Source organism: Engystomops pustulosus, chromosome 8 (genome assembly GCF_040894005.1).
Source record: "Engystomops pustulosus chromosome 8, aEngPut4.maternal, whole genome shotgun sequence".
Lineage (NCBI taxonomy): Eukaryota > Metazoa > Chordata > Amphibia > Anura > Leptodactylidae > Engystomops > Engystomops pustulosus.
This window is the reverse complement of record NC_092418.1, coordinates 46,267,964-46,289,477: the sequence shown is the minus strand read 5'-3', so window position 1 is coordinate 46,289,477 and position 21,514 is coordinate 46,267,964. Positions and strand designations below refer to the sequence as shown.

General features: G+C 41.9%; 1 protein-coding gene across 1 annotated transcript; it reads left to right on the top strand.

Moving 5' to 3' along the window:
* The first annotated feature begins 1,705 nt into the window (after positions 1-1,705).
* ZC3H15 (zinc finger CCCH-type containing 15) lies at positions 1,706-10,900 on the top strand. Its single transcript, XM_072120832.1, has 10 exons — positions 1,706-1,946; positions 2,527-2,628; positions 4,515-4,626; positions 4,981-5,133; positions 6,578-6,669; positions 7,514-7,696; positions 8,405-8,551; positions 9,017-9,118; positions 10,062-10,188; positions 10,504-10,900. Exons 1-10 carry the CDS (start codon positions 1,872-1,874, stop codon positions 10,683-10,685), a joined length of 1,275 nt encoding a protein of 424 aa, XP_071976933.1. The 5' UTR covers positions 1,706-1,871; the 3' UTR covers positions 10,686-10,900.
* Positions 10,901-21,514: the final 10,614 nt, after the last annotated feature.

Here is a 21,514-nt window from a genome sequence, read left to right as displayed (position 1 = left end):
CGTAGCTCTACGGCGCAGAGGTATAAGGGATGTATGAAGAGGGCTCACGGGCTGAGTCCTCTTCATACAGAGGTGGGGGTTTTTGCATTTTGCACAAAACCCCCACCGCTAATAACCGCGGTCGGTGCTTGCACCGATCGCGGCTATTAACCCTCTAAACGCCGCCCGCAAAGTCGCGGGCGGCGTTTAAAAGACGGCGGCGCGTGGGCGCCGCCATCTTTTTTTCGATCGCCACGCCCCCGAACGTCATCGGGGGGCGGCGATCGGTTACCATGGTAGCCTCGGGTCTTCTCTTGACACGAGGCTACATGGTTTATGCAGGTTCGTTACAATGAGCCAGTGGCTCATTGTAATGTAAGACCTGCAAAAACGCCATATATTGCAATACTGTAGTATTGCAGTATATGGTAGGAGCGATCTGATCATCTAGGGTTATTGTACCCTAGATGGTCTAAAAAATAGTGAAAAAAAAAAGAAAAAAAAAAGTTTAAAAAATAAAAAAAATTAATAAAATATTAAAAGTTCAAATCACCCCCCTTTCCCTAGAACGGATATAAAACATAACAAACAGTAAAAATCACAGACATATTAGGTATCGCCGCGTCCCAAAATGCCCGATCTATCAAAATATAAAAACGGTTACGGCCGGCGGTGACCTCCGAGGCGGGAAATGGCGCCCAAATGTCCGAAATGCGACTTTTACACCTTTTTACATAACATAAAAAATGAAATAAAAAATGATCAAAATGTCGCACAGACCTCAAAATGGTAGCAATGAAAACGTCGCCTCATTTCGCAAAAAATGACCCCTCACACATTTCCGTGCGCCAAAGTATGAAAAAGTTATTAGCGTCAGAAGATGGCAAAAAATTTTTTTTCTTTTTTGTACACATTCGTTTAATTTTTGAAAATGTATTAAAACACAATAAAACCTATATAAATTTGGTATCACCGCGATCGCACCGAACCAAAGAATAAAGTAGGCGTGTTATTTGGAGCGAAGAGTGAAAGTCGTAAAAACTGAGCCCACAAGAACGTGACGCACGTGCAGTTTTTTTTCAATTTTTCCACATTTGGAATTTTTTTTCAGCTTCGCAGTACACGGCATGTTAAAATAAATAACATTACGGGAAAGTAAAATTTGTTACGCACAAAATAAGCCCTCACACAGGTCTGTACACGTAAAAATGAAAAAGTTATGGATTTTTGAAGTTGGAGAGCGAGAAATGAGCCGGAAAACCCTCCGTCCTTAAGGGGTTAAGCAGTATAATTATATAATAAGCAGCGGGGGCACAGTGCCTACACCAAACATGGGGGTCATTATGGTATGGGGGTCATTTATTAAACTTTTTTTGCACCTTTTTAGCGTGATTGCGATTCATGCAAGTTTCACTCTACTGCGCCTGAATCCAGGAGTGCATGTCTGAAATAGTAATAATTTTGCGCAATTTAGTAATAAATCATAATAATAGTAATAATTTTGCGCAATTGACTTTACGATACATTTTCCCCTATGCGTCAACTAACAGACAAGTGTTTGAATGGAAAGAGAGGGAATCACAGTCTAAACTTTACTCAGCGACACTACTATATTATATACTTATATCACGGCGTTCAGTCACAGTTATTACACAACGACTACGTGCAGCGCAGGACAGTCACATGGACGGGCACTGGGACTACATATTCCATGATGCTTCAAAACCGCACAGCATCATGGGAGATCCCTTCACTGCTGCACCACGGCGGCGCGTCACGCTGTTCCTGTGTCTCCGGCGAGTCTATGAATGATGACGTCAATGGCCAACTTCCAGCCGTAAAGCGAAGTCTTCTGTGAGGCAGGGAGTGCAGCCAGGACTGCGTGCAGCGCAATGCCGCCCAAGAAACCCCCAGCTCCCCAGGGCTCGAAGAAGACAGAACAGAAGAAGAAGGAAAAGATCATAGAGGTGACCTCCTGGGGCTCTGGCCGGTAGTCGGACGTGTGGTCGGGGTGACAGGGCCTGCCGGCTGTCATGTTTGTAGTAACGTGCTCAGTGTCCTGCGCCTGCCCCTGTCCTGTCCAGAATAGCCTGGACCCGGGTGATCGTGTGTCTGCTAGTGCTAGGGGGGAGATGAGACATGGGGCAGTGTTACTCTGTTTCCTCATTACCTCTTACACTTGGAGGCACAATAAGTAATATGTCTCTATGTACTACTATAAACTTACTGGCCACCACTGTGATCCAGCCCCACAAGGGCCCGCGCAGCGCCAGGCCCTGAATTTCCAGAGTTAGTGTTGCTTTTATGGCTCATATTGTCTGTGGGATGATTCTTGTGATTCTTGCAACCCAGGCATATGTTTTGGTGCAAGATAGAAAACCCCTGCATGCAGTATTTTTTTGGCATTAGACGCTGGATGGTGCTGTCTCACTCAAGCACGAGACAACTGGCCAGACACTGCTTGTATATGTCCTTTGTGTTGACGTATATATAAATAAAAGTTATGTACTTGCATTAAATTAAATTCCTTTTTTTTTTCTTTTGTAGGACAAGACATTTGGCCTTAAGAACAAGAAAGGTGCCAAACAGCAAAAATTCATAAAAAATGTTACGCATCAGGTTAAATTTGGACAGCAGAATCCTCGACTAGTAAGTAGCTAAATTGTTTGGTGTATGTCAGTGATGGCGAAAATTTCAGAGTCCGAGTGCCCAAACTACGACCAAAATCCACTTATTTACTGTGAAGTGCCAACATGGCATTTTAAGCAGTAACTTATTACTATGTGTTCTTCCACATCTTTCAATTGGATCGGCTGCCTAAGGCCACCAATACAGTTGAAAGAAAGAGGGTCTCGTTAGAGGAAGAATGCTGGGTCGAGCAGGAGGACCTCCAAAGATAATGCGGTTCTGTCAACACCACCTCACTTTTCCTGCAGTTCCAAACAGCCAATGAAGTGTTGCTTTAAAATAGCGCTGAGAGCAGCATGTCATAAGATGCCTGGGACTGTAGGAACATTTGGTGGATTTGGTCCTGTTTGGTGAACTCTGTCCTGTGGTGATGGCCTGAGTGCCACCTCTGTCACCCATTCCATAGGTTCGCCACCACTGTACTATGTGATTTAGTAACAGTTGTGACTATGGTTAGCTTCTGAAAGACAAACTATTTCCAGCAGGCCTGGATACAAAGCTCCTGGTACAACATTTTTCTTAACCAGCCTAGATCCAATATGAAATGCCAAAACTTTACCTATGATAAATTTTTTTATTTTTTGCATGTTTGCTGTATTATTTAGATTGAATAAAGCAGCAGGTATTCGTAGCCATCTTCTTTGCTTCTCATTACATCTTATGGTCAATATACATTTATTGAAATGAGTACAAGACAAGATATACAACTCCTTACATAGGCATACCAAGACATAATAATAGAACATTTTGTCACATAAATTATACAATAGTATGATGAAGCGACTTAAATCTCTGAGCTATGCGCCTGTTAGGGTATGAGGCTGCATTAGTTGAAGTGAGTGGCAGCATCGAGAGAATCAAAGTCAAAGTGACAATATAATAAGCCTGAGTAGTATTACACCAAACAAAGACAAAGTCGTCTACTTCCACAAACACATACATACAACAAGTAGTGCCAAAAAGAAGTAGATTATACGTTACATCGAGGACATAATAAATGCGCTTCTTATTACATCTTACTGGGCTAGAGATTCATTGCTTATTGCAAAGAAGCCAATTATGTCCCACGTTTTTTTTTTTTTTTTATATTGCGATACTTGAAATAAGTGTACTACAATTTTTATATCCAGCATCATAGTAACTATGCATTAATTTTATATACATTTTTTTTTTAATTGATGTAATCTTAATATTTTTATTTTGTTTTAAACCTAGCTTAAATAACAAATATAGTGGTTAAAATAAATCTACCATCAATCATAAGTAACTTGCATCCAGGTACAGTGACTGTGATAATCTTCATATATTCGTTATCCTTGGCCTTCCTTCTAAAAATCAACTTTTAAAATTATGCTCTGAGGGGTTTGTTGCCAGTGCCCTAAAAAACACACACACTAACTGCAGGACTCACAGACCCTGAGTTCTTGCGATTTGTGAAGGCCCCCCACAGTCAGACCCCATCCCATAATAATAATTCCTCTATTATGGTGTTCCAGATTCTTTTATTGCCAAATAATCTTTTAAAGAAAATCCACCATCAAAATTAAACAGGGACACTTAGTCATGGTGCTTGAATCGAAGAATGAAGTAATCTTTGTTATCCATGACCTCCTTCCTTCTAAAGTCAACTTTCAAAATTATGCTAACATGACCGAAGCGTTCTGGGGGTATTAACAGAGCCCCTCCATGTTGCAACTTCTCAGGGTGGTAAACTCCCACTCTGCCTGCTGTAATTGCACAGTGGGGAAGGGGGTTCTCCAGCACAGTGATACAGCCCGTAAAGCTAGAATGAGATATATTATATACACAGCTGTCAGAAAAAAGTTTTTTTTTTTTTTGTTCTCCAGGTGGCACAGGCTGAAGGCGACAAAAAACTTAAAAAGGATGACAAAAAGAAAGAGCTTCAAGAGCTAAATGATCTCTTTAAACCGGTAGTAGTTGCGCAAAAGGTCAGCAAAGGTAAATTAACCGCATTTAATGTGTGGATTTTACAGGGTATGTGTGGAACGTGTAATCTCAAGGTTTTTAATGCCAATATCTTCTACGGTTCTTTTTTAAGTTGGGGGGTTACAATAAGGCCACGTTAACGCAAAATCAGTATATAAGCTTTTCAGTCAATTTTCCATTGCTCTTTAACCTCCTCTGTATAGGTCAAAGATATTGTATTACATATTACCCTGAATAATGTAAAAGTAACACTGCTGGTGAGAGCAGATTCTTACTGTGACATATTGTATAGATGTGGGAATATATTTGGGTTATATTTTCATTTGTGCCTTTGTTGTATAAAATTACTTTGTGTGATTTGCTTAGGTGCCGACCCAAAATCTGTTGTTTGTGCCTTCTACAAGCAAGGACAGTGCACGAAGGGCGATAAGTGCAAATTCTCCCATGATTTGTCATTGGAAAGAAAATGTGAGAAGAGAAGTGTTTATGTTGATGGAAGAGATGATGAGCTTGAAAAAGGTATAAATGCTCCTGACCACTGGCAATACCCAGTTATTGTCACCCTGGCGAAAGCAGGTTGATATGATCCATGTTAATGTTACGTTTTCTTAAAAATAAAATTGAAGAAGTGCTGATCTAGAAAGTGAAAATACTATAAACCAGGATATAGTAGAGAACATAAAACTTAACTTTTATTTGTTGAGGAAGAAGAATTGGTATTAAAACCAACTTATAGACACTTAACACATAAAGGACATATAGTAGCAGTGAGTGTCTCATACACTGTTAATACCCTTAGGGTTAGATAAACACATTGCATATCTCATTACTCTAGTGTGTGTATAACAGTGCTGTTAGTGTTTCTTGGTACCCTCCATTTGTCTTGTCTGTTTGTAGCTAAACCAAAACTCGAGGGAGGGCTATCCATAGGTGTAACAGTCCTTAAAATGTTTCATAAATGTGTCCTACTCCTTGCCCTGACATTAAAGGAAAACTGCCAGCTTGCCTTCATGGAGCTGAGGATTAGGGTCCCAAACCTTTTACTGTACCTGTGTTGTTAGCCCTGTTCATGAGATTCCAGGTGGTACCAGGACATCTGGTGCTACTATATGTGTCTTGTGCATTATAGGATACCAGGGGTGAAGGAGACGTTTGGGGCGGTAAATCCTTTTTGCTTCTGCAGTTTTGTGGTATACCTGGCTGTGTACTAAAGAAATAAGAAAAAGAATGACTGGTCATTCAATTTTATAGAGAAGGAGCTATGCCTTATCACTTGAATAGTGTGTCTCCATCACCCCTTGTCTTACTGGTATCGGTGATTTAGGGGACCCAGATGTACTGATGGGTTACCTTTCGACACATTGTGCAAGCCTTTGCTAGAGTCCCCACAATGTATTGGGTTACCCCTCTCTGATCTACACTTTAGAAGAAACTAATAGTGCACACACAAAAATGTAGACTGGACTTGCGTCTGCCAAAAGAAACAACATATATTTTGGTAGGGAAAAGTCAGCTCACCTGGAGGCACGGCAGCATATCACCAGGAGTCCAAGCACGGACACTCTTTGTTTAAAGTCCAGCAAATCCAAGAGATACGTGAAGTCCAGCTCAAAGACATTCCGGTTGTCGTAAAAGCAGGGCAATTTCTTTATTGTAGTATTAGAAGAAAGTCCAAATGCATACATTTGGAAATACACAACTACATTACTCATTACTACATTGTGTGTTTCCCTCTGTTGTGTATGCATTTGGACTTTCTTCTGATACTACAATAAAGAAATTGCCCTGCTTTTACGACAACCGGAGTGTCTTTGAGCTGGACTTCACGTATCTCTTGGATTTATTTATTTTGGTGGCTTTTGGCTGTAAACTTCTGCTTAGCTATTGGTGTATTTACAATGGCATTTCTTAATGTTGTCCAGGTTTTGATGCCCATTATATATGTTCGTACTTTTGTCTCTAGATACAATGGAGAATTGGGATGAGAAAAAACTGGAGGAAGTGGTGAACAAAAAGCATGGAGAAGCAGAAAAGAAGAAGCCTAAAACTCAGATAGTATGTTATATTATTGCTTATGGTAATTGCTACAGATAGCATTTTGATCAACCCTCCCCCCAGAGTTATCTGAATAAGTATAAGATTTGTCATAGAAGACAGATGAAGCACTCCTTAGGTTGATGCAATTTGAAAATAATTTTATTATGGCTGTGGCTATATTTATGTCGCCTAACAATTCTATGTTTGCCTGTTTTTGTCATTAAGGGACATCTACCACCAGGATCAAGGAAAGGATGTTAAACCAAGCACACTGACATACTAGTGTGTGCCCCCCCCCCCCCCTGCATGATCTGCTCTTGCCCTTTTTTTTTTTTTTTTTTTTTTGGAAAATAAAGCTTCCAGAATGTATTCAAATGAGCTTGAGGGGCTCCATTAAGCATTCTGGAGCCTGACACCCCTCTGGCTCATTTGCATAATTTAAAAACCATTTGTTAAAAATTAGGGCATAAGAAGCTTGGGGAAGAGCCGATCCTGCCAGAGGGAGCGCACACCAGTATGTCAGTGTGCTAGGTTTACAATCTTTCATCATGGTGATAGATGTCCTTTAAATTAGTCTATATACTTTGTCTTGTAAATATTTCATTGCAACAAAATGGTCAAAGCATCACAAAGTAAATGTTGTTTTTAGCAAATTCACAAAAAAGGCAGGCAAATGCTTCCACTAGATTGTCCCAACCTCTTTAAGGGTCAAATGATTTTGTTACTTGGCAAGTGATCCAAAAGGATGGACCAATAAAGTTGTATCTGTGAATATAGAACAATTTATGTTTAGGGGTCTATATATGGGGTCTATATGTCTATATACTTTCTAAAGCTGTGGTTTATATTTTTTGTTTTCCAGGTGTGTAAGTTTTTCCTAGAGGCAATAGAAAACAACAAATATGGCTGGTTTTGGGTATGCCCTGGTGGGGGTGACACATGCATGTATCGCCATGCTCTGCCTCCTGGCTTTGTACTAAAGAAGGATAAGAAGAAGGAAGAAAAGGAGGATGAGATTTCTTTAGAAGATTTGATAGAAAAGGAGGTATGCCACATCACATGGATAGTATCTGTCAGCCTTTGCATGGTTAATACTGCTATCGCTGATTTAAGAGGTGATGACTCTACAAAGTAATGTGAGTGTTGTGATGTTGTTAATTTTCTGAAATCTCGTTATTTCTTGTGTACTGTGATTGTTAAGATCACTGCACATGAAGGGGTTTACAAGACTATTGTACAATACATTGATTTAAACTGCCTTTATAGTAGACTCCACTTGATATTGGAGGAATAACCTTCCACCTGCTTGTCCATTCTGCACACCAGAGAGTAAAGGCAATGGCTAAACATTTTACAACTCCAATAATCTACGTTGGTGAACACTGCGTGCTTATGCCACTACCATTTCACCTTGTCTCCTCTCTAGAGTGCTGAACCTGTCAGACACTCCTAGTCTGTCATAACCGTGACAGCTATGCTTCCCATTACTACTTGGCTGCCCTGCCCCCCCTCTGACCTGGAGGATATCACTATATCTACACTAAGGACCAGGACAAGACCATCTGGGAGCTGCTTATTGGGCTTCACAGAATGGTATCGCATATGGTCCCGGGCATGGTTTTGTGTAGAGTAAAGCTCTTCTGTTGTATCTGCACTTCCAGCAGTACAATACATTGGTCATTTAAGGCCACTATCAATTCAATGTGTGTTTTTTTTTTTTTTTTGTAAGCCTTCCTTTTCTTTTCCCCTATAGCGTGCTGCCCTTGGACTAAATGTTACAAGGATCACCTTAGAATCATTTCTTGCTTGGAAGAAAAGAAAAAGGCAAGATCGCATAGAAAAAGCTGAAGAAGAAATGGAGAGGAGAAAGGCAGACTTTAAAGCAGGAAAATCTTTGGGGGTATTTCTTTTTATCACATTTTGTATCACTATTTCTGTATTATTGCTTCATAATGGATTGCTTCACAACTTACTTCCCATACCAAGTCAAAGGATTCTCCCACAGCCAAGCCAGTTCCCTACACTGTACTGACAAGATGAATAGACATTGTAACAGCGCTGTCTATAGTTGAGAATTTTTTCCTTTGGAAAGTGATATCCTGGTTTGGCTTTAATCCTGCAGCATGTCATTAGCCTTCTTGATTGCTAAGCTTTATGTACAGGGGACTTACAAGGTAGCTAAGAGACATTGTTTTCCTTAGCCCATCTTGGAAAATGTATTTGAATGTTTCCCAGATTCCCCTGGGTGGAGAGTCAATGGCTGCAAGTCTCCACACCTGATAGGCTATCTTCATTGGCAAAGGCCCCGTAAGGAGAGCTTTTCTTCCCGACTCAAAATGAACTTGTATTTTCCTCCTCTTCATAGATCAGTGGTCGTGAAGTGTTCGAATTTAGACCTGAACTCGTGAATGATGATGATGAAGAGGCAGATGACACACAATACATTGCTGAGAGAGATGAAGATGATGTAAGCTTTCAGTACTTAATATCTTATGCCATGTTTCTGTAACATTTTAGTTTCTCTGTAAAAGGAGGGATTGGTCCTAAGTGTTTCAAATATCTATTACTAAAGTGGAGATACCATACGACTCAATGCAGACTTTGTGAAAGGTTCTGTAAGCGGTTCACGGGGGACTTATCAATGAAGTGGCCGCTGCTGAGGCAGGAAATGGTTCATCCCATCCCAGATTTTGTTCTGGATAGTTGCCACACACTTAGTTTATCCTGCAATTACCACCACAGGGAAAAGAAATATTAGAGGGTGGGCATTGAAATGAGTGTGATCCTGAGTAACCAATGTGACATTGCTGGATAAGAAAATCATGGCGGCTTATGTTCAGAAACAGCACAACTCTCCAGAAGTTTTATCTCTAGACTCATTTTCATCAGAAGATGGGCAATGCATTAAAACTGCAATACCACACTATCTGTGAACCAGCCTAGCCCTCTATAACCCTAGAATATTCTATGTCATGCAGTGGTCATACAACACCATTTTTTTAAGTACTGTGTGTTTTTTTTTTTTTTTTTTATCTGATTATTTTTATTAACCGCCATAACATTTTGCGGACAGAAATCTAGTACTTACATCACAAAGTAGAGGCATAGGTGAAACATTCTAGAACAATGAGAGGTCCTAAGCTCACAACAAAAAAAATGACCAAAGTACCATCCCAAGTAAGAGAAGCATTAATGCGGCAAATATAACCTCAAGGCCTTTGGGTCATAAGGTAAACTCCTTTCCACTGTTATCCCATAGGACTCATTTATTACTCTGATCCGGCTCTTAAAAGATGTGAGATTTTGAGTAAATATTTCGTGGTATGTTGGTATTCTTCTGTCCTGCTATAAAAGGGTTTTTACTTTTATGTGTTCTTTGCTTTTACATTAAATGTATTTTATTGTAACAGACGGATATGTCAGATGTTCAAGATATTGACCTCAGTCGGTTTGTGCTAAAAGATGTGGATGAAACGGGCATTACAGTAGCAAGCCATGAACGTTTCAGCACTTATGTCACATCAACAGATATAGACGGTAAGTTTTTAACCGGTGTATGAAAAAAGAGAAGAATTGTTTAGAATGTCTTATATACATGATACAGTTGATGCTACTACAAATTTAAATAACCTAAAAGTTTTTCAACTATACAATTGATGAACAATCCTCTGCCTTGTTTAGCTTAGTCCTAATAGAGTCCAATAGTGGGGTTGTCTGGGGTATGGATCCCCACAGACTGATACCGTTGGCCTAATCTAAGGATAGGCCATGAATTGTTAAGCTCTGTAGCTCTCATTTTAATGCAGTGCAACCATCTTATTGACATATGTTCATAATTTCTTGACTCTTCAGATTCAAAGTTAAACGAAGCTTCGGGAGGCGACATGACAAATGGAGATCAGAGTGATTCTGGAGAAGTAAGTGAAGAGGACGACCAAGAAGAACTTGAAGACGCTGTCCCTGTGGATGAAAATCTTTTTACAGGGGAAGATCTAGATGAACTTGAGGAACAGCTGAATACCCTGGACGAATAAACATTGCTGCCAGATGCTCATATCATTAGTCGGGTATACAGACTGCCATGCCTTTTCAACCTGAATTTTTTTTAATGGGGAAACAAAGACGTTCCTTCCTGCTTCTACTGAGCACATCAAAAACAAGTAAACAAAACGTTTCTCGTCTTGTAATTTTCGACAACTGTAAATTGGTCAGACTCTATAGGAATGAAAAAATAAAGTTCTTACATGGATGTACTGGTACATGATCTGTTTTATTTAATACATTGTGCATTATTTTGCATTCTGTCTTCATTTAATAAAAACCTAAGGCAAAATCTCTTTTTGGATCTATTACAGTAAATCTGACGCCCGTCTCTTCATTCTCTGTTATTTAGGTCTATTATTGTTATGTGTAATCTACTGGAGTTGCCCAGTGTAACACAAGCAGAAAATAAGAGGTATATAGAAACGAAATCCCAATTGATTCACACGTGCTACCATTGTGCCAGCTTCAGGTCATAAATTTGATATTTCCATTTAACTATTGTGAGTTATCTGCAGGACAAATTGTACTATGTAGTGTTCCTGGTGACAATATTCAGTTTCCTGTAAAGCTGAAAAAAATTCCCAATGCAATGAAATTGACAAACTGTTCCACTACTTTGTATTTTTGTTTTTATGCCTTTCGCTGGGGGTTCAAGCGACAAATCCCTTTTAAATTCTTTTCAGTTCACTTAGAAAACATAAGTTCACACTGCAGTGATATATCATGAATGTTGGGGAAGTATACAATGGTGATTTTTCTCATCTCAAACAAAGCCAACTGAGGCTTGTAACTCTTCAGTGGTGGCCCTCGGATCAATGATTGTAGCAATAGGCAAGGTTTACACGCTGGACACCTTAATCTAATTTTGTTACAGTCCTGGGCTCTATTTTTGTAATCGAAGAAGGAAGAGACCAAGACTGGCTTTTAAATGCGTTTATATAATTTGTCGCAAAGACCGCCTCAACCAAATGGTTTGCTTAGTGCCAGGGTTCAGCATGTGATGGAAATTGTGGATAAATTACTGGGAGGGACTGAGAATGACAAAGTTGATGTGGTCCATGTTGAAACCGATGATTGAATAGATGGTAGGTGGAGGAGCCTGAAGAATAGTTTTAAATAATTATGTTCAAAGATGAACCCCTGAGAGAGAGATCGACGCTGAGCGCAGTGACTTAATGCTCAGCGTCAGATATACTGGCCGCAGAGCTGATGCCGGTTCAGCTTGAGATCTGAGCTGCACTGGCATCGGGATACACTGGGTGCTGGTTGTAACACCCTCGATTGGGATCGGAGTGGGCTCCGATCGCGGGTGTTTAACCCGTTAAATGCCACAGTCGGTGCGACCGGAGCATTGTGTCTTTCCCCCCCCACAATCGCATCTTAACTACCCCCCCCCCCCCGCCAAAGTCTTCGGGGGGCCAGAGGGGGATGTGTTGTCGATCGTTCCCCTGGCAGCCCTGAGGTCCGATCAGGATCCCAGGACTGCCTGCCGCAGTGCCTGTAAGATGGCGGTAAAAAAAAGTTATTCAATAAAGTAATCAATAAAAATGCCTATAATGCGCGTAACATATATAAAAAGACATATAAAACAAAAAAAAAGTCTAAATCATAACACAAGCCCCACATATTTAGTATCACCGCACCAGTAAGAACCCATAGAATCTTTTTCACATAAGTTTTGTGTTTATTTACAAAAGTAAGAAAATAATCAGCCAACCTTTACCAATAAAATGAAGTACAACATGTGAGGAAAAAATATTCTGAGAATCGTTTTGATAAGTAACAGAGTTCAAAAGTTATAACCATAAAAAGCAACACAAGTCAGAATACGAAAAATGGGGCTGAGCCTTAAGCTACAAAATGGCTGCGTCCTAAAGGGGTTATGCCATGATGCAGTTTTTTTGTTTTTTTTTTTTTAAATAAAAGCTCCCAAAGTGCTTTAAATATTTAGAAAACATATTAGTAATGGACACATTGGGGGTCATTTACTAATGGCCCGAATCGCGTTTTTACTTTGTTTTACCCGAATTTTACAGATTTTGTCGTTTTTCCCTGAATTTCCCCCGGGATTTTGGAGCACGCGATCAGATTGTGGCGCATCGGCGCCGGCATGCAACCCGTCGGATTCGGACAAACCGCCGTATTTTTTTTTAAAAATTTGTCGCTTGACACATGCTTACCTGCACCCGGCCTGGCTTGGTGAACTGCAATGCACTCCGACGGAATTCAGCGCAACAGCGACACCTGGTGGACATCGGGGGAACTACCTTAGTGAATCGCCGGAAGACCCGAATCCTCCACAGAGAACGCGCTGCTGGATCTCGAATGGACCGGGTAAGTAAATCTGCCCCAATGAATGGAATGACCTTTTAATTTTTGTTATTGATGCTTGTTTATCCTCTCATGTGTGTTATCCAGAAACCAATGTGGGAGGAGCCTGGGAGGCGCATGCGCAGTCCCAGACTGCTTTCCAGCTGCCCCTCTCATTATAATATAATATAATCTTTATATAGCGCCATCAAATTCCGTAGCGCTTTACAAATCATAGGGGACATATGCAGATATAATATTACATTACTGAGTACAAACAGTCATATGGAACAATAGGAGTGAGGGTCCTGCTTGCAAGAGCTTACAGACTATGAGGATGAGGGTGTTGACACAAGAGGTTATATATTGGTCCAGCCATTCTTTATAAGGGAACAATATAAAATAATTTAATAAATAAAAATTCAGCTGCTTTAACCAGCCATCAGCCGCCATCTTATTTACAGGGTCCAAGGGGAAAGTTACTGCAAAAAAAGCCTGGAACTTGGTATATATCTGGTGTTTGCTGTATAACAGACGGGAGATAGGACATAGGATGGATTAGTAAAGGGAGAGTTGACATTTTATGCAGTTAGCGAGTGTGATACGCCTGCCTAAAGAGATGGGTTTTAAGAGCATGTTTGACGCTTTGGAGGGTGGGTATTAGTCTGAGAGTCCGGGGGAGGGCATTCCAGAGAATTGGAGCAACTTGGGAGAAGTCCAGGAGACGTGCATGAGAGGTTCGAATTAAGGTAGAGATTGATCTAATATCACTGGCAGATCGAAGAGCACAGGAAGGGCGATGGACTGAGATGAGGGAAGAGAGATATGGAGGTGCAGCATTATTCAGAGCTTTGTGGATGAGGGTGATTATTTTTAAGTGAATACGGAAGGAGACAGGGCATCCGTGTAGTGTTTGGTCTGAAAGACAAGCCTGGCTGCTGCGTTAAGAATAGATTGTAGAGGAGAGAGTTTAGTGAGTGGAAGACCGATTAGTAGGGAGTTACAGTAGTCTAGTCGAGAGTGAATAAGTGCAACACTTAGCATTTTAGAAGTTTCAATTGTCATAAATGGGCAGATTCTGGAGATGTTTCTGAGATGCATACAGCAAGAGCGAGCAAGAGATTGAATATATGGTGAAAAAGAGAGGTCAGAGTCCAGCACAAACCCAAGACAGTGGGCCTGCTGCCTCGGTGCTATAGTGATCCCACAGACCGAGATGGAGAGGTCGGGGTTGGGTTGGTTAGTAGATGGTGGAAAGACAAGAAGTTCAGTCTTAGAAAGATTAAGTTTCAAGAAGAGAGAAGACATGATGTTAGAGACAGCAGAGAGACATTCGCTAGTTTTCTGGATTAAGGCAGGAGTGATGTTACGTGCTGAGGTATACAGCTGGGTGTCATCAGCATAAAGATGATACTGGAAACCAAATCTGCTGATGGTTTGTCCAATGGGGGCAGTATAGAGAGAGAAGAGAAGAGGACCTAGGACTGATCCCTGAGGAACCCCGACACTGAGAGGAAGATGAGAAGAGAAAGATCCAGAAAAGGGGACACTGAAAGTGCAGTCAGAGAGATAGGAGGAAAACCAAGAGAGTGCAGTGTCCTTTAGGCCAATGGATCGAAGCATCCTGAGGAGGAGCTGGTGGTCCACAGTAACGAATGCTCCCGATAGATCCAGAAGAATGAGGAGCAAATAGTCACATTTGGATTTTGCAGTGAGGAGATCATTGGAGACTTTAGAAATATCAGTTTCAGTGGATAGAGCAGAAACCAAATTGTAGGGGGCCAAGGAGGGAGTTAGCTGAGAGATAGCGGGTTAGTCGAGAATAGACCAGGCATTAGATTAGAGACTGGTCGGTAATTAGTAGCATCAGATGGGTCCAGTGAAGGTTCCTTTAGTAAAGAAAGTAAAGTAAACAACAGCATGCTTGAAAGAAGAGGGGACGACACCAGAAGAGAGAGAAGTTGAAGATTATAGTGAGGTGAGAAGTGACTGCTGGGGAGAGAGACTGTACGAGAAAGGGGATGGGGTCTCTGATGCCTGGACACTCTGTGACTGGCTCAAAGGAAGAGAGTGAACACGGTAAGGTACCAAAGGGAAGGGGATTACTGGGGTGAGAAGATTGAGCAATTATTTCCTTCTGAATGCAATCAATTTCATCCTTAAAGTAGATGGCCAGATCTTCAGCCCCAAGGTCTGTGAGAGGTGGCTGCATCTTTAGTGTTAGTAAGGAGTAAAGAGTATCAAAGAGCCTTTTGGGGTTGTTAGAGAGAGAGGATATTAGATTAGTAAAACCTGTTTAGCAAAGTGAAGGGCAGAGTTATAGGTTTTTAGCATAAATTTGAAGTGTAAAAAGTCTGCAGATGTGCGCATTTTTCTCCACGGACGTTCGTCTATCCTGGAGCACTGCCGAAGCAAACGAGTTTGTTCGGTCTGCCAAGGTTGCCTGCGTCTGTGTTGAAAATTTCCGATAGTTAGTGGTGCCATCTCATCTAGCGTGCTTCTTACAGTGTGATTATAGTGGTTACGACAGGCAAAGGAGGAGATGGGGACAGTGCAGACTGTAAGTTTTCTGTGAGTTGGTGAGTATCTATTGCACGTGTGTTCCGGTATGAATGATGGGTGGAAGGATTCTGAGAAGGTGAAGGATTATTGAAAGTAAAAGAAAGGAAGTTGTGGTCTGAAAGTGGAAAGGAAGAATTGGTAAAATTAGATATTGAAGATGGTCGAGAGAAGACCAAATCGAGGATGTTTCCCTCACTATGAGTGGGGGAATCGCAGAGTTGTGAAAGACCTAGAGAAGTAGTTAGTGCTAAGAGCTGAGAGGCAGGAGGGGAAATGGGAGTGTTAATGGGGGTGTTGAAGTCTCCCATGATGATGGTTGGAATGTCACAGGATAGAAAGTCAGAAAGCCAAGAAGCAAAGTGGTCAAGGAACTGATAGGGTGAGCCAGGAGGACGGCATACTACAGCCACACTAAGCGAGAATGGGCAGAAAAGTCTATAGCTGGATTCACACTGCCGTTGCCCACCATACGGTAGCACGGCGGGCACACGACAGTGCCAGGGGAAAGGAGGAGGGGGAGAGTGCCGCTGACCTCCGCCCCTCTCCATAGGAATATATGGCCCAGTGTGCCGTATTCTGTAGAAAGATAGGACATGTTCCTCCCGTTGGGTGCCACGAGTCCATAATAATGTATGGGGGACGTATATCAGCCCTATATACGTTGGCTGTATATACGTCCCCCATATGCTTGTGTGAATATAGCCTAAGGTTGTGGACCTCAAAAGATGGGAAAGTAAGGAGGAATGAACTGGAAAGTGCATTGTGGAGAGAGGAGTATGCCTACCCCTCCTCCCTGCCTATTCTCAGGTCTGGAACAGTGAGGCTTTCACTCAGCTGTGTGCTCACTGCTGTGGTGGACCCACTGAACTACTGCGAGCGATGATGTAAGCTGACACCTGGGAGTGGAGTCTAAGTGGCACCTGGTATTCACCAGAGCCCGCCACAAAGCGGGTTGGACTTTCTACGGTGTGATACCACCAGGTCGCTCCACAGGCAAGACTTTGCTTGCGGTAATGGCAAAGGCGAGGTAGAGAATCGGCCAGCAGAAACGTGGTCAGGCAGAAGGTCAGGAAAAGCGGCACAGGATCGGATTCCTGATGTAGCGTTAGATCAAGGCAGGCGGCAGAGAATCGAGGTCAGGAACGAAGCCGGAGGTCACAATGGATAATACACAGGAATTGCAGTAGACAGCGTTCCCTAAGGCTATGGGGTACAAAGATCCAGCAGGGGCTACAGGAAGAGGCCAGCTATTTATCAGGTCATTGGTCAGCCAGCACCAATTAGCGGTGTCCAGAGCCGGTGCAGCCCGGGACACAGGAGACGGGACTGTAGCACGGATTGGTAAGTCTGCCTGCAGACCCTGCGCACCCACCCCTGGACTTACCTCATCACGTTCCTGCTCCCTTCCAGACTAGGCCCCACGCGTGTTCCCGCTCCCTAAGGCGCGTCCGGTTAGATTTGAGATTGAAAGGGTCTGCATTTAATCCGGTGGCTCCCATAATTCCACTCCGGATCTTCAAGCCATACCTGTGAAGAGAAAACCCTCCTGTGTCTCCAGCGTTCCTGTGTGTTACCGTGTATCCTGCATTTCAGTTCCTCCTCCTGTGTTCCCTTGATCCTGCTCTTGGGTTACTGTCCCGTGTGCCAGTCCTTTCCTGCGTTCCTGTTCCGTGTACCAGCTCCAGGTTCCTGAAGTCCTTCTGTACCTTACTGCGCTGTTCTCCCGCTGTCATCCTGGGTTTGGACTGTCTCCTGCATTACTACCAGCTGGTACCCTGATGCAGCAAGACCATCCCGCTTTGCAGCAAGCTCTGGTGAAGACCAGGTGCCACTTAAACTCCAGTCCCAGGTGTCGGCTAATACCATCTCCGGTGGTGGTCCAGAAGGTGCACTGACTCAAAATCCTAACGCAAATTTGTACACTGAGCAATTTTTCACACAAAACCCCACATCTTCATTTGCTAGGTGGACCCCTGTAGATGCAGTATAGATAAAGAAATTTTGGGGTCTTGTGCTGCACATGGGAATTGTTAAAAAAAACTGACATTAGGAAGTATTGGAGTACTAATGCTTTTACAGTTCACTGAACAGTGATGACAAACTTGGCCCTGAGATAATTCTTAAATTTTTGCTTTACAATGATAATGCACAGTGCCTGAAAGCAGACCCTATATTAAATGAGGCGAATAAATGGGATTATTCAGTTTAGAAAAAAGACGACTGAGGGGAGACCCCATTACAATGTACAAATACCTGAACGGACAGTACAAGGATCTCTCCAAAGATCTTTTTATACCTCGGCCTGTGACCAGGACAAGGGGGCATCCTCTACGCCTAGAGGAGAGGCGATTTTACCATCACCATAGACAAAGGTTCTTTACTGTAAGAGCAGTGAGACTGTGGAACTCTCTGCCGCAGGAGGTTGTTATGGAGGACTCTATGTACATGTTCAAGAGAGGCCTGGAGAGAAAAAATATCATGGGTTATGGGGATAACACATTTATTTAATTCTTAAAGGTTGGACTTGATGGACTTGCGTCTCCTTCCAGCCTTATATACTATGATACTATTATATATACTATGAATCATTGACCATTTTGGCACTAAGTTTATCAAGGCATACACCCCTCTACAAAGTATCTGTTTAGACAAGTCTCTAATACATTTTAAGGGCAGGCTGAAATTCCTCCAATATCTGCCCAGCAAGATGGCAAGGTATGGAATTAAAATATAAAAGCTGTATGAAAGTACCTCAGGGTACATCTGCACATCTAAGGTTGATGGATAAGGGTTACCAACTCTATAAGGATAACTTTTATACCAGCATTCTACTATTCCAATCCCTGGATCTCTTGATAGGCAGCCACTCTGCAATCAGAACATGGTGTTAGTGAAGTAAAAGGACAAGAGGGATGTCCTTGTTCTGACCACAATTCATAAGGACTCCAGCACCCTCATACCTTTGTGAGAGGTACCACCACCGCTGCACCCAAACATATGGATGGGATTGACCTGTTAGATCAGGTATCTGAAGCCATAAAGCAAGCTAATGAAAACAAAGATATGGTACAAAAAGCTGGACGTGTACATTGATGACACTGTACAACTCTTACGTGCTGTTCCAATGTGCAGGTCATGCTGTTTCATGTCTCCATTTTCAAAAGATTGGTGAGTAAGGCACTGTTATTTTGACTGCAAGGACAGGGCCCCAGTACCTCTGGATTCAATGGCCTCTGTATTGTGCCAGGGCAAAATTTTGCCAGTGAAGTCCCCCAGACTACTACTAAAAGAAGTGAAACATGCCCTGACAAACATGCATCTGCATGAAAAATTTCTTTAGGATTTACCATACCATTCCAGCACCTTATACCCATCTACACAAATTTTTTTATTTAACTTCCATTTTGGATTAATTTATGGAAAAGGAACTATTGTAAAAAATGTATTGTCAAAGTGCTCAATATATTCCTTGATCATATCCATAGGAAATTTCTAAAATACACAAATGACAACTTGCTAAATTCTTCAAGGAGTGTACTTTCCAATATTGGGGTCACTTTCTGGGTTCTCCTTTGTTTTGGTACCACTAGGGCTCTCCAATTGTGCCCTGACAAACGTTGGGAGTAGACAATGCACTTTTACACCTTCTTCATAGGGTCTTTTGCCATTTGGACAACCCGGGTTCGGGTTCTTTGATTTTTCAAGCACATTTAATAGAATAATTCCAGAACGCCTTTGTGATAAACTGAGGGGTATGGCGGTGGGATCTACTCTGATACAGTGGATCTTCAATTACCTTACAGCGAGACCGCAAAGGGTGCAAATAGGTGCTACTAGATCAGAGGTGTCTTCGAGTAATTTTGGAGCCCCACAGGGGACAGTATTAGCCCCCTTTTTGTTTACCATTTACAGTATAAGTCGACTGTAGATTCATTTGTGACCTGATGTGGTGAAAATGGTCTGGAATTTAATCTAACAAAAATGAAAGAAATGGTGATTAATTTTACAAAAACTGTAAAGGGGGAGCAGGAATCCCTTCTGATCAAGGACGTTAAGGTGGAACAGGTCTCCTTCTATAAATACCTAGGAATGTTTCTTGACAAGAAGCTATCCTGGCATATGAATTCTGAGAAAGTATACAGGAAGATTTCCGGTAGACTCTTCTTCCTCAGATCACTAAGGTCATTTGATGTACAATAGCGAATGCTGATTGAATTTTAGCAGTCTGTAGTGGCGAGTGTACTCTATTATGCAGTGGTGTGTTGGGGCAACAATGTGAGCGTTGCAGACTCTAATAGATTCAAAAAGATTGCGAGGAAAGCAAGCTCATTTGTGGGTGCGCCATTGGAAAATTGGGAGACAGTTTTGTTTTCGAGAATGTTGACCAAATTGGACTCTGTTTTAAAGAACAACTCCAACCCCCTACACACTATTTTGAACGGGCAGCGTAGCACTTTTAGAGACAGGCTCCTACAATTGAAATGTAGGACCAACAGATTTAAATCCTCTTTTATCCCGTCTGTAATTGGCCTATTCAACAAGTTAGGAGCTGCTGATCTTAATGGTGACAAATGTTATGTGTGTATTTATACAATTGTATATGTATGTTATGTGTATGTTTTTGTATTGACTTGTGGGAGTATTTTAATGTATGTTGCGAAATAGCGGTTTTATAGCATTAGCAATATTTTACCCTATAGGGATACTAAAGTTATTATTCTAGTATTCTATTCTATTCTATTCTAAATGATTTCTGTTAAATTTAGCTTTTATAAGGGAAACATCCCTCTTTCCCTCTACTGCATGCCCATATAACTTTCTATATCCTCATGTGGGGTACTTCTACACTCGGGTGAATGCACATATTACACCATGCTAAATTCTCCAAGGGGTATTTTTCAAAATAGTATCACTTGTTGGTTACAACTAGGGCTCTCCAAATGCATACAAAGGCAACCATGGTCTTGATGTCTCCCATACGAACCGCATGGCCAAGGAACGCAATGTACGCAGGTAGGAACCCGGGAACCACCCACAGGACTGTTTGGAAAACATACAAAATTTTTAGGAGGATATCCATTTTCAAAGAGTTCATCCTGCCCATCCATGTAAAAGGCAACTTAGCCCACCCTGACATGTCCCTTTCCACTGCGCCCAGCAGTGGAGTGTAATTAAGGGTAAACAGTAAGGGGTCAGATGGGATTGAGAACCCCCAAGTACTTCATCGCCCCCCTGCACCACTTGAACGGCATGGAACTCAACAGTGAGGCCACCACCTAACCCGAGAGATTCAGGTTAAGCAGCTCTGATTTTGATACATTGGCCTTAAAGTTTGAGACTGGCGAGTTCCTGTCTAGCTCTTTAAGTAGCGCTAGGAGCCTGGGAAACATTTTAACTTTTTTTCCTTTGTGGGGCCCAATTGGATCTTACACCTGTAGGGGGAGATCATGCACATATCACACCTTGGTAAATTCTCACCAATGAGACCCCCACCGATCAGCAAGTAAGGCATTATCCTGTGGATAGGACCTGACTTGTTTTGTGCGAAAACCCCTTAGTGGTGTTAGCCACTAATAATGAACTTTACCAGGGTATGTACAGGACCCTAATAGAGTCAGCCATATTGTACTTACTCCGGTACAGTTTGCTGGGTCATGTGACCCACCTGTGTTCTGCTAGCTTCCTGGGGATGAAGGAGGCAGTGTATTCATTACTGCACTTCCCTCCCAACCCTAATTTTATTTTGCTCATATCCATGATGGACACATGACCACCCAAGAATGCCAGCATGTATGTTAATGTTAATAGACAGTTAAAGGGGTATTCCAGGAATAAGCATAATCCATATGCAAATGGATACTCAAAATATAAGCTAATGTGTAATTAGTTGTTATTTAAAATTTAGCTCCCATTAGCAGAAAATGCTGATGACATAGACTGTAATGAA